The sequence below is a fragment of the Acipenser ruthenus genome, chromosome 16 (assembly GCF_902713425.1).
Source record: "Acipenser ruthenus chromosome 16, fAciRut3.2 maternal haplotype, whole genome shotgun sequence".
Classification (NCBI taxonomy): Eukaryota; Metazoa; Chordata; class Actinopteri; order Acipenseriformes; family Acipenseridae; genus Acipenser; species Acipenser ruthenus.
Genome location: NC_081204.1, coordinates 4,058,259 through 4,072,151, shown reverse-complemented (window position 1 = coordinate 4,072,151; position 13,893 = coordinate 4,058,259). Strand labels below are relative to the sequence as shown.

Here is a 13,893-nt window from a genome sequence, read left to right as displayed (position 1 = left end):
ATTAACATCACAGCATGCATTCCCTTATGACTTGTAAATGTGCTTTCAGTGCTGCTGGATAAAGACATTCCACCTCCCTTGACTTTAATCAGCAGCCAAGCCGGTTTCCCAGGGGACAAGAAAATCAGTTTCATAGGATTAGTAAACACAAAGATGTCTCACATTGCATCTCAGTTCTAAAATATATTTACACCCTGGGGAGGGGAGGAGAGGTTAAGAGAGTATATTGAATATTGTTGTCTTTACATTTGGTGGACTGCTTTATACTCTGTCACAGCGTGTCGTTGATTTAACAGTAGTGACGGCAGATTGACACAAACTTATTGAAATGTACAGAACTGGTGTCAAAACCATTTCAGCTTGATCCCACAGACTTGACAAAAACAAAGGATTAAAAACGGGCGTCACATCCACCCTGCGGTGCAACCAAGTAGCAGGACCCTGCTGTTGTGAAACCTCAGCTCCATTATCCAAATAAACCAAATTATTGCACTTCATCTGCTCAAGTGTTCCAGCCATTCCACTTGATACACACAGTACACAGTTACAAATTTAATTTAGTTTTATTAAAATAAGTAGGATAAACAATCTTCAGGTTTACAATAAAATGTGTATCCTCTGTCAAGAGCAACAAAAGACCAAAAAAAAAAGCCAAATCATTTATAGTCCCTAAAGAAAACCATATCATATACTCTTACATTTTCCCATTACAGTGCACCTCTAATAGACTGCACTGATTATTACTTAAGACAGCCCTAGAAGCAGTACAATTTAAAAATAAAAGAAATAGTTGAATTCCAAAACTAAATGCCAGCTTTTTGTTTCCATGTGGTAGACACAGAAGAGAATAATGAGAAAACCTTTTCAAGTTTTAAGAGAGATTGCTACAGTAATTGCATCTGCCTGTAGTTATCTCATCAATATGTTTAAGATATTGTGTATGGAGAAACTGGTACACTTATAAATGCATCTGGGAGAAAATTAGCAAGAGAACATTGAATAAGCAGAGTGCTCCTCAAAACGGTTTTGGTACCCCCTTCATAAACACGTATTGGTGAATCACAGAATGTAACTGTTAAGCAAGAATCTTAGTTCTAGAACAGTTTGATGAATGACAGCAGATGCAATACTGTTAAACTACAGTAAAAAAAAAACATGTCCCTTCTATTTAAAATCAGCTCCAGGAGATGCTGATTTCTGCCTAAATCCAAATTTGCTTCATTTTTCAAAAAGGTAAGAATCCAGAGTATGAGACGAGGAACGTTTTCTGTTAAGTACACATCTGTTTAAAAAAATGTATAAAACAAAATGTATGCTTCTCCTCTATAGTTCCCTGGTTCTTGAGTACAACAAATAGAATATTGCAGCTTTCAACCATTTTTCTCATCTCCCAACAGAAAAAAACGTGCAGTTGTTCCTCTGTCAATTCAGAATATCAATCAAAAATATCCATGCAAATCCATCTGTGTTGCATCAGTTGCTTGCATGACTCTATGAAAGGGGACACACTTCAAAATGAAAATGAAGACTGAAGGAACAAAAACATAGGTTTCCTTTACTGATCTTGATAGCAGCTTTTTTTTCTTTAGGGTTTGTATATATAAGCTGGTGCTGCGTTGCTGTCCTTGGGTGCAGTAATTTAAAAATATATAATGCAGACTTGCAGTTTTTTTATTTTATTTTTTGGCTAGGGGTGGGGTGATTGTGTCCTAGAAAACTGGCAGCTTCATCGAGGTCAAAGTGCATGAGTTAATGTCCTCTGTGTGGGTGGCTCGATGCAGTGACGGCTCCGAGGTACTGCGGTTGATTTTGGGAAGAGAGTGCTGCAGCAGTTCTATAGATGACAAAATCTGCGGTGAAAAAAAAAAAATGATTCAAACACTATTCTAAACATTCTTTCAACAATCATACTGACAAGGGTGAATGGAAAAAAACACCAGCGAACAGGATTTGCTTTGAATTATTCTAAAAATGCACACTAGGCCTACCCACAAAACCAGCCAACAAATCATGGCCCGGTCCAACAATCACAAATAATAGAACAATAGAAAGTATAACTGCATACCAACACAAGGTTAAAACAAGTAGGAAGAAAATAAATCTGCTAACTTGACTCCAATGTCGTCAGGGTTTCCGACAGAAGAACATTAGATTATTTTTTGTCAGAAGGATTTCTTTTTGTTCTTCCTTACCTGAGGGAAGAGAGGCCTGTCGTCCTTTTTCTGTTTGATGCAGTCTGCAACAAGCCTCTTCATGGCTTTTGGACAGCTCTTATATAGTTTGCTGAGGTCTGGTGATAAATACCCTCGACCAACCATGAAAATGATCTGGACGGAAACAGAAATGGGGCATATCATTGATTTATATGTTCTCACTGCAAGGAGTAAAGTCAGTAGTTTAACCATGGCAATGGGGGACCGAGTGAGTGGGGCAAGTAAATAAAGACTTTGGAATGCATGCTTCCATCAACACTACTAACAAAAAACAACAACATGTAGGTTTTGAGCATGGAGTTTAAAAAAATTTGGGAAAGGTTCTGTGGGAATAGCGATACAACCAACAGGCAGCAATCTGGGGTCATTACACTGTGCTTGTGAATCTCACACAGCCACAGCATTTTTACCTCATTAAACTAAATTTAGTTTTTAGCCATATCATGGGCTGACGGACAGCAAGTTATTTTCTCATTGGACAGGGATCAGTCTCTGCAAACAATGTCTGATTGTTTGAATTTAAGCAAGTTAAGAGATTCTCTGATATTGTAAAATAATGGTGTTCTGCCCTCAGAAATACAATTGAAATTATTTTGAATTTTAAAAACAAAATTTACCTCAAACTCAGACACTTAAGCCAAACGATTGCTTACCATTTTATGAGCATGAAGATAATAAATTGACATCCACCCCCACTGGGCTAAACATGCTTATCCACAGATGTGCAATGAAACAGTATGTAATTTGAATGATTATTAAGTTCAGTAATAATGCGAAAAACATCTTGCGCCTTTAACTGCGTATATAGTATGTGGTACACAGTGGCTCTACAAGGGAAATTCCAGATACAATCTTCAAACAAAACTTGATTTTGATGATTAAACACAGACAGCAATTACTGGAGCAGTTTAAATAATTTCAAGATATCTATTTTCTCTGCATGTCGGTCAGTCATTGGTTTTTGGTGCAATTACTGTACGATGCTTGTCAGTTTTTACTGGGTATTCACGAGAACGATCCCATACACCTGCAAAAACAAAATGTGACCTCTGCATTTATCATATGAGGAGACGCTAGAGTGAAATGCGAGAAAAGGGACACAAGGGTGACACATTCTGCACTGCCTCGGCACATGTAACACTTCTACTCACGAGACCTGGAGGAGGTCCAGAAGGCCCCCAGTCTGTTTCACTACTCCTGCTTGATAAGACAGGAGTCATTGTCTATAAGACTCTTAAGAATTGAGCATTCCATTGAACAGATCAATATTTTACAGATCGGAATCCAAACTCCAATCCTCAGGCAAGGTAATAAGACTCCCGTTGCATAGCGTGTTAAACCATTACTGGTTTTAGTATGGGTTTAATAACGCATACCTGAGCTTGTTACCTATAAACCAGTGGCGTCCAATCACGGTCTTGGAATGCCATTCCACTCCAGGTTTAACAGGTAAAATGATTTAAATAACTACATCAGTGTCTGGATCGAGGTTTAATTGGTTCAATTAAGAACAGGGTTGGAACAAAGACCAGGAGTGGAAGGGCCAACATTGGCTACCCTTGCTATACACACTGGCTCATCAAGCTTGTAGTAAAACCTGAAATGGGTGAAAGTGCTATGCAATAGGAGTCCATCTCTATTTCCATTTCCATCTCTGTCATATTCTCAAAGCTTTAATTCCATTCCATCTTATACCTTTTTCCAAGAAAGATATTGATCTTGTGTGGGGTTTTCAGTGCACTGTGTGCAATGAGGGTCATTTGCATACAGTCCAAGATAAATGCTGAACTCCCAGACATTGGTTACTGGATTCTATAAATATGACACTACAGTAAAAGCGGCAGCAGACAATTACACTTTATAAAAGCCACAGCAAACCAAACAAAGTTATGATAGGAACTTGTGGGAGGTTTTTAACAAAGTGTAACTCTGATAATGATTACATCAAAAAGCACAGTGGTGCTTTTATAATGGGGAAACAGTTTGGAAAGAGCCAAGTCAGCTGAAGTCAGTGAAACCATTTGACCAGATCAGTATTATTTAGTCATACAGTAACGACAGGACGTTTTTATTATTATCCGTAACTCGAATATATTTTTATTCTTTTTAATACCCCACAATACCCAACACTTCAGCACCTTTATTAAATGATGTATACCTTAAAATTACTTAAACTTGATATGTTATGAAAAATATAATAGGGCTTACAGTAAATGTCGTTACCTGGTCTCTGTTGGCTATTTGTGAGTACGGCAATTCTCCGGTCATTAACTCGTACAACACAATCCCATAGGAGTAGACATCCGACTGGAAACTGTATGGGTTGTTATCCTGCATCCGAATGACTTCAGGAGCCTATGAAAGACAAAACACACACTTTTACAACATTATCTATGCAGGTAGATTTCTTCTGTGCTGTGAAAAAGGGTCATTATGTTAGCTTGTTAAAATGAGTTTAAAATCTAAGGTTACCTGCAGACTAGCTATATTGAAGAAGGGAAGAAATTGCCATCAAGAAATTATTTTACAGAGCCTGCTTATCCGACAGCTGTCCTTCCCTCCTTCCATAACCTGGTTTACATCTTCAAACACACACAGCAGGGATGGAAATAAGACTCTTATTGCATAGCAGTTTCACCCACTCCAGTAGTAGTAAAACCAGGAATGGATGCTATTCATTCAGCCTACATTAAACTGCTTATGAGCTCAAACAGCAATAACCTATTGGTGCTTCTTTTGCCTCTGATCCTCCAACTCCCACATTCCCAGTTAGTTATCTTATCTATAGAACCCATATTCCCAGTTAGTTCACTTATCTATAGAACCCATATTCCCAGTTAGTTCACTTGTCTATAGAACCAGACACTCTCGAGTGCCTCACTGTGTCCGAAGACTCCGAAACCACAAAGATGGATGAGTATGCCCATGGTGTGGAAAACAGCCATAAATAAAGTATCCAACAGGCATTGGGATAGTTTAGAAACCTTGGTTAAATAAGTTGTTACTCTTGTTAAAAACTGAACTTGGTTAACAAATGCAAGCGTGAGGAGATTGCCCAACCCACATGTAGAGATTAATTGTGTTGAAATGCATCACCTAGCAGTAGCAGTAGCTATGAAAAGGGTAAAGGGTTAAAATCACCTTGTACATTTCTGCAAATATTTTAATAAGATGCACTCTGAATTGAAAATAAATACCCACAGTTTCTGAAGAAAATGTTTGGACGATGCACCAAACTGCCAGCAAAACAGACAATGGAGACTTTCTTGGCGCACTGATAAAAGTTAAAAACCAAAACAATGAGCATGTGTTCTTATGATTGCACCATGGCAATGGCAGGACTCCAAGCCCTGGCCAGATTTGATCTGTGCTATACACATCACTCTCACTCTCACACACACACACACAGAATGACAGCGAAAAACAAGGTAGTGGACATGCTACCCTAAATCTACAGAATGTAAAAAATCAAACAAAACCAATCTTTACTGAAACAAAATTATTTCATTTGGATCAAACGTAGCCGGCCTTGTACTGAATTTAGAATCCAGGCTACAGGAGCAGCTCTGGACTGTTTCCAGGACTTCACCCACAATGCAGAAAAGCAGAGGTTTGTTTCATATGAAGCTCAGATGCGTACTCAAAGCTGCTCTCTTTGAGCCCCCAATGAAAGTTAACCAGGCCCACCTCCAGGGTAGTACTTTGAAGCAGGAACGACATTCATGAGGGTGTGAGAGAGGCAACAGGTACACACATCCGGATTTTGTATTCCTTGGTTCTGGTTCAGCCTATATGGAGAACAGCTGCTCAAAATAAATAAATAACCTAAAATAAAACCCTGTTTAAAGCTCCACTGCTGGTCAAACCGTGTCTCTGACAGACAAGGCTGAAGCAGGCTCCTTTTACACATACCATCCAGAGGATCGATCCTGACGGCTGCTCTACTTGATGGGAGCCACTCCACCTCGCCTTCACAGTGGCCAGGCCAAAATCTCCTATCTTCACTGTCAAGCCTTCATGTAGGAATATATCTGCACGTGAGTTAAGGGAAACATTACAGAAAACCAGAACATGAGTCAAGTTATACAGAAGACACTGTGATCAGAATATATACAAACAAATACATGTGCAACAGCCACAGCATTAAATAAAAGACTAGGCTAGGAATAAGCAGCAGCTGCATTAGTCCAATCAACTATAAAAATGGCTTAGGTGATGTGGAATATACAGAATATATTTTTGGTTTTATACCATCATGGTATGTCTTTTTTGTCATTATAGGAGAACTTCTTGGAAATTGTGCCATGTGATTTTTAATGCCCAAAGTATATGGGTAACAAGCCTCTACTGGGAGTTTTTTTGGTCTTTGTAAAGTTACTATCATAGATTTTCGGCAGTTTCTAGTGTGCTCCAGTCTCCTACACAGTCAGCCCTTCACTTTTCCACTTCCTGGATTTACACAAAAGCCACTTGGCTGCCACGATCAAGTTATCTTTCTGGGTCGACTCATGGTAGCATTTGTGTTAAAAAGGATACTGTTTGATTTCATGTCCCGGTGGATAATATTCTTTGCATGTAAATAGCTGTAGAGACAGATAAAAAAAAAACATTAACAGTTACGTGACACCACAAGCTTCTTAAATACACAAAAAAACAGAGTAATGAGAAGATAGGCAGGCAAACTTCCTCCTCTTTAAGAAGTATTAGAAAAACCGCACTTAAAAAACACACCAGCATAAGGACTGGTGGTAATAAAAAATGGATTCAGCCTTTATTACGCACAGAATGGTAAAATAACAAAAACCTTAACAGCATAGACTTTTATAAATGTTAATTTCACTATTTATAGTACTGCATCTTAATACATTGTAAAGCAGCGAAATTATTTTTTGAAAACAAATGTAATTCTAAAAACAAATACAGAAGTAAAACAAAAGATGACTACGAGGTCTATTTTGCATTCACAAAGTGCTAAATCATTTAAAGCACTGTTCACAGCACGTTTGTTGCTTGTTTAATCTATTAAAACATATATTTAGAGTCTTACATTGGACAAGATTTTGAAAGCATTTTTACTAATGAAACCGGGGACCTTAACAAACCTAAAATATCAGATTTTCTCATTCTGATAATAATTGATAGATGGATGGATAAAAGAGACAGAATAAAGGTTGTGAAAAACAAAACAGGTACTGTCTGCCAGTCCACTGCAATGCTGAGCCTTTCAAACCAAGAATACCCAGGAAACAGCAGCAGTTGTAGTCTATAGATTCTGCTGTGAGGCGGAAGGGGAGGGACTGCAGTTCCTGTACAGTGAATGTGCTGCTTAGTGACTTTGGCTTTCCATACTGAATGGCAGGGAGTCTTACAATAGGATGTGACTCAGCTATAAACTATGCATGACACAGAACACAAGGGGAGGCTTAGAGAGTGAAGCAAAAACAAATGTACCAAAAATTACCAAACAGCGCTTTTTGTGTCAGTTATCAAAAGGTGAAACATTAGTGGCTGGTACTTTGGAGGCAGACTAAATGTCTTGATCAGGTTTACAATGAGCCTTAACAATTAAGCCAGAAATGTCCACCTGAAACACACTTTGTAACCTGCGAGGAATATTGTGTTTGACAAGTGCTCTGAAGCCCAGGCGTTTCACAGGCATTACATTTTGTAGTTTTGTGTAGTGTACGTTTTGGAGGAAAAGTTAAATAAGATAACACTGGGTTAAAATAGACGGAAATATAAACATTTTGGTTCGTAAAAGTACTGTAAAATTATTATTATTATTATTATAGTATTTTATAATTTGGAATGTTTCGGCATCCAAGCTGGCATAAAACCATCACTGAACATTCCTAATTGTTCCACATTTATTTTTTGGCCATTTCAGCACTTGCATGGAGATGTGTCCTCAAATGAACTCTGTGAAGTTCTTCTTCCAGTTTGCCATAAATCTTTAGCGCCTGGAATACTGTTATTTTATTAATTGTATGGGTAAAATAAAATACCTATAATCCAGCAGTACCACAAGCAAAGTTGGATACTGGATAAATGATCAAAACCAATAACTCTGTACACTGGTTTAGGAAAGAGAACTCCACTCAAAAATGATCAAAACCAACAACTCTGTACACAGGTTTAGGAAAGAGAACTCCACTCAAAAATGCAGCTCGATATTGTTGTGTATGAAGGAGAACTTCACCAAGTTAAAAAAAACAACACAACACTGGTGAGTCTACCCAAGCCTTGATTTCCAAAAAAGTGCAATTGATGGTTCTGATACAGTATGTGCGAGACAGATCAGTAGCCTTAATGAACTCACTTGCGAAAAATGTATGCTATAAAAAGGAGGGCTAATAGAACCAGACAAACACTGACTTTGCCAACAGGTTCTGAACATCACACACGTATCGGACATGCACCACTTACTCCATGCCTTGCGCAGTCTGCCTGGCGATGTCTATCAGCTGGAAAATCTGGAGTTTTGTCTCCTGAACATGCATGTGTTTGTAAAGACTGCTGCCGTCACACCACTGAGTCACTATGGCCAAGTTTCCCTTTGTCATGTAACCCATGAACAATAAGATGTTGACATGTCTTGTTTTCCTGTAACACAAATAAAAAGAGGAGTTATTCAGACACGCTGGAGATCTATGGATCAGTTTACTGGGTCATTCCAAATAGGACAAAGGCAGATCTGCTCTAAATATGGAACAGACAACAAGTTCCTGTCCACTGAAGGCCAAGTTAAGGTCACTTAACTTATTTTCACAGCCCCCTCCCTCACTACTGATTTGTGTTACAAACTTCATTCCACTGACCTTAGAACTGCAACTTCATTTCGGAAGGCCTGGAACTGTTCTGGCGTGGGATCGGTCACCTTTAGAATCTTCACAGCTACATCTCCTGTGGAAAAGAGTTTTGAATTGATTATGCTTGGTTGATTCTAGCCTGGCACATGCTGTTCCACAGTGAGTCAAATGCATTGGCATGATGTACTTACCGTGCCATTTCCCTTTGTACACGGTCCCAAACGAGCCAGACCCTATCCTGGACAGCAGCATGACCTCATTAGCTTCAATTTCCCAATAGTAACTGGAATCTCTCTCACCTCGTTGCCTCTGGAACAGAATGTAGCCAACATGTAAATGTGCTTGCATACCAAACGGATTCTTGGACTAGCTCCAGTGCTTTTAGCAGGTTGCACTGCTGATTATAAATAGCGCAAATATAATTACACTTACTGAAGCTTGATAATGTATTTGCTTACGATTGTAAGTCGCCCTGGATAAGGGCGTCTGCTAAGAAATAAATAATAATAAATAATAATAATAATTCTATCCAAAACAATCAATAAAAAACTGGAGACACTGAGCAGTTTCTTTCATATTAACGTTATAAACAGACAATGAGTACTTATTTAGGGCAAACAGTTTAGTCTTCACTATTTATTTACTACCAAGCATTACAGTTAGAAGGTAATGACAAATGTCTGCTTCACCACTAAAAGGGACACCAATTTCAAAGACAATAAAGCAAAACAGTAGCAAGTAGTACTCACAATTTTTTTTTTTTCTTGGGTGTTGGATGATGGGGCTCGTTCTCTGTGAGCAGGGACTGGCATTGTTGACTGGAACCAGCCTGTTGGACTGAGATTGGGAGGGCTCCCTGAAAGAAATGTCAGGGAGGTGTAAGAGGGCTGAGGCTGGGCGCAAACCACAAGCAAGCTTCTTATCCACTATGCAAGAGAGCCAGGCTTGTCTGCACTCGTGGTTTTAGAGCTTTTAAGACCCGGTCAAACCTGGAACAATAACGATAACGATTTTTAAAAACCATTCCAGTTCAAATGAATGGAGGTGGTCACACCACAACGATAACAATAACGATCATTGTAAACGATAACGATAGCTATCATTTCGATCGCTTTCAGAGCAATTTCTTCCTGCTACAACAATAATAATAAATGTTCCTGGCCAATCAGGGCTGTATTAAATGTGACATCACCACCTACCTGGTGCTATTTTACATATTATTTTAAACACGATAAACAGTAAATACAGGCACTGCAATGATTTACTACAAAGAAGACTGCCTTCCACTGTTCCACCACAGAACATCATGTCGGAAAACTGGTCCTAGTATTCATCAAGGAATCTTTTTTTATTATTATTTTTGAATTGTGTTAGAAATTATTTGATAAACAGCCATTAATGTATAATTATAGAACAAGCATGATGTATGATCCTATATACTCCATAAAGACATGTCAGTCCGCATATTGTAGTTTTTTTGCTTTAATAATAATAATAATAATAATAATAATAATAATAATAAGTATAAATATATACATAATTTATGGAGTATCGTCTAACGTCATATTAAGTAAGGTGTAATGAACGATACATACCATGTTCTTATTGTCTGTTTTACTTTAATGGGAAGTGGTTTACCCAAGGCGACCGTGCATACTTCCTTGAGGCAATACCACAGCGTAATTTTCAGCACTTGACTATACCAACGAGCGTGTGGAATTCCCCTAACTCCTCCCTACTCTGTAGCATTCTGTGTACCCACACTCGTCTTCTCAGTCTTCCATGCCTTCTGTTGATCTAATACAACAGGAGTATTTCTTAATGTTCCTCATCACTGTCCCTCATCTTGATGGAAATAAAAGTGGGCGTATACTAAAGAGTTGATTGGCATTTGCTGTACAATATATCAGAGCCCTTTTTTGTTCGGGTGTGACGGCTCCGTAAACGATTTATGGTTATCGTTATCGTTCCAGGTGTGACCTGGGCTTTAACCTCATCTCACCGACAGGGGGCAGAGTGTTTCACACAGTGGTAGTGAGTCACACAGTGTATAAACTAGATCACTGCAGTTTTTACTCCGCTAGACTTACTGAACAAATTAAGTTTAAAAGGTTTTTCTAACACTCACCTGATTCATGACTTCTAATTGCATCCTATGAAAATAAAGAAAAAAAAAACAGAAGTTAAGTGTTTCTTCTATGGTGTTTTATACTTTCATTAGCCCCCCCCCCCCCCCCCCAAGTGGTTTGGAAGAACATATTCAACATGCAAATCAGGCATTAAAAGTACAACAATTTAAGTTCTGTTTCTCTAAGTTTATACTTAGATGAATGCAACACGTGCATGAATGTCAAAGCAAGTAAAACGTCACAATTTTATCAAACAACCTGCCTCAAATGATAACCACAGATAGTAATAATCTAAGATGATTTTCAATTATTGTACTTGTAATGCTGCTTACACAGACACACACACGCACGCACACACACACACACACACACACTGTTCTTTAACTTCCTCTCTCCCTGAAAGCAGTACACTGACAGGAACAATTGCTTTAAAGCAGTAATGTGGATCTGAAAGTGATCATTAACCTACATCTGATGCCCATGTGTATGCTGGGTAAATCAGATCAAGAACCCTTTTTGCAATTTATGTGACTTATTACTACACTACCAAAGGCCTTCACCATCTTTGTTTTCCATTGGTCACCTTTTATTAGTATTCTATTACAGACTTGACAGAACTGGGGAGGGGAGGGGGGGGGGCAACTTCTACTCAAGCAGAGAAGCAAACAATACCTACTCTTCCTCTCATGCAAAACCTCCGGCACCAGGACCTGGGGGAAGCTTTCAGGCAATCTACCTACTCCACACAGAGAACCAACCAAGAAAGAGAGGAGAGAAGAGGCCAGTGAAGAGGGCAAAGGAAAGAAAGAAAGAAAGGAAAACAATAAAAGAGAGAGGGGCAGGGTGTATCTGGGAGGTTACATTTGAACCCCTTTCCCCTGTAAATCTAACTGTCGAAGGAGCATTCTGCACCCAAACTATTCTGGTACCTGTACAAAGTGTATAGAATAGACATGACCTCCAGCAGCAGCAGCAGCAGCAGCATTCAAGATGTGCTTTCTGTAATCTTCCTTATTTCTTTTAACTCTGCTATAGATTTGCTGTTAATAAATTGTACTAGGATTTCCATCTTTTGGGAAGCGGGTCTTGCTCACAGTCAGTATACATAGTAACTGCCAGTAGGGCACACCGCTGTATGATCTGAATCAGTCTATGAAACACAAAATGCATTATAACGAAAGCCTCACGACGTGAAAATGGCACTGAAGCCTATGTGAAGCAGGACAATGGCTTTTAAAAAGCTAGCACGTTTTCTCTTAAGAGGGGAAAGGAGTTAAGATTATAATTTCTGTCTGTTAAAAATGAAGACAGCTGGACTCCTTGTAAAGAATCAGATAGTGAGGTCAAAAAAGGCTGGACACCCAGGTACCCCCCCAACCCTGTATAAAACTGTAAAGAAATAATAGCAATAGAATAGGGAGATTCAAGAAATGTCAAGAAATGTAAAGACCATTACAATCGTGTATACGACTGGGGTGAGGTCTATGAAGACACACACTAGCTTAGTAGTTCAGCGATCTTGCAGTGTTTTGTCTTCTCCAGAAGTCCCTTTGGATTGGAATCATGTAAAGCAAGGAATCACTCTGCTGTGCTCCCTATCCCCTTAGAATTCCTTGCGTTTAAAATAGAACTTCAGTTTCACGTTGCTGGTATTTTAAGCCTTGCCTCTGTGGGTTGCTTCTCATAGGACACAACGAGCCAAGAAGAGAAGCACTGAAGCTCACACAGACCCTTACCTCTATGACGCTGCTGTCGACTGGCATGGTCGTGCTGACCATGTGAACGTTGGGAGTAGAGGTGGACCTCTGCCTCTGGGAAAGGGAGCAGTCTGTGGGACGGTAGGCTGTGAGGTCATTAAATGCATAGGGGGTAGAATGTCTGTGCTGGGAGCTAGAAGACACAAACAAAGCAATGGTGAGAGAATAGCAGCAATGCCTTTGGAATACAAGTTTGAACAAAGCAAGATAAAATGACAGCATTAAAAAGAGCCAGGAGCTGAATGCTTTTGAGAATAAAAACAGAACTAAATTGTACTAATCCCCATTAAAGGAAGGAACTACGGCAGTGTAGATATAGTTTTGCAAGACAAGAGTGTGGTTAACAGCCATAGTATTATTATTTATTTCTTAGCAGACTAGACTTACAATTGTTACAAGATATCACATTATTTTTACATACAATTACCCATTTATACAGTTGGGTTTTTACTGGAGTACCTTGCTCATGGGTACAGCAGCAGTGTCCCCCACCCGGGATTGAACCCACGACCCTCCGGTCAAGAGTCCAGAGCCCCAACCACTACTCCACATTGCTGCCCATGCAGCTATGGTCAAAGCTTTGAATTTGTTTAGACAAAATACCACATTCTGTACTAAGTAATAAGTGCCCAGTTCTCAAAAGCTTTTGTTAGTGCTGCAAACTGCCCTGGACAGTATTTTTCAATTTTGTTTTGTTTGTCACACCCTTCCCCTATTACGATGCCACTAGCTACTTATGCGGTCGCATATGCCACTGTAACTATGATAAAGCAGGCCAACCATAGTGGTTAAACATGAAAGAGGAAACACTAAATGCTATCTCTCGCCAATCTAGAAATATACATGCACGACATCAATCTGCTAAAATTATGTAGAAACTGGCACATTTATCTGAGCATAAGTGTAATCCTTTGGATTAGATGCAAAACCGAGGTCCTATTGCAAGTGACTCTGCAGCAGCAGCTGCGATGCATAGTTCATCCCC

The 13,893-nt window shown here is 39.2% G+C and overlaps 1 protein-coding gene across 7 annotated transcripts in view; it reads right to left on the bottom strand.

Moving 5' to 3' along the window:
• Positions 1–544: 544 nt before the first annotated feature.
• The window catches only part of LOC131696785 (RAF proto-oncogene serine/threonine-protein kinase-like), a 29,018-nt gene continuing 15,669 nt past the window's right edge, over positions 545–13,893 (bottom strand). For 4 of the 7 annotated variants that reach the window (XM_058988466.1, XM_058988467.1, XM_058988469.1 and 1 more), the window contains exons 7-18: positions 12,888–13,041; positions 11,828–11,887; positions 11,151–11,175; positions 9,772–9,878; positions 9,214–9,331; positions 9,032–9,116; positions 8,640–8,816; positions 6,750–6,796; positions 6,126–6,244; positions 4,422–4,568; positions 2,193–2,327; positions 545–1,850 (exon numbers count right to left, since the gene is read on the bottom strand). In XM_058988466.1, the coding sequence (XP_058844449.1) occupies positions 1,710–1,850; positions 2,193–2,327; positions 4,422–4,568; positions 6,126–6,244; positions 6,750–6,796; positions 8,640–8,816; positions 9,032–9,116; positions 9,214–9,331; positions 9,772–9,878; positions 11,151–11,175; positions 11,828–11,887; positions 12,888–13,041 (1,315 nt within the window). In that variant the 3' untranslated portion in view covers positions 545–1,709. The remainder of the gene's footprint in view (positions 1,851–2,192; positions 2,328–4,421; positions 4,569–6,125; positions 6,245–6,749; positions 6,797–8,639; positions 8,817–9,031; positions 9,117–9,213; positions 9,332–9,771; positions 9,879–11,150; positions 11,176–11,827; positions 11,888–12,887; positions 13,042–13,893) is intronic. The other 3 variants (XM_058988470.1, XM_058988471.1, XM_058988472.1) reach the window with 3 other exon arrangements.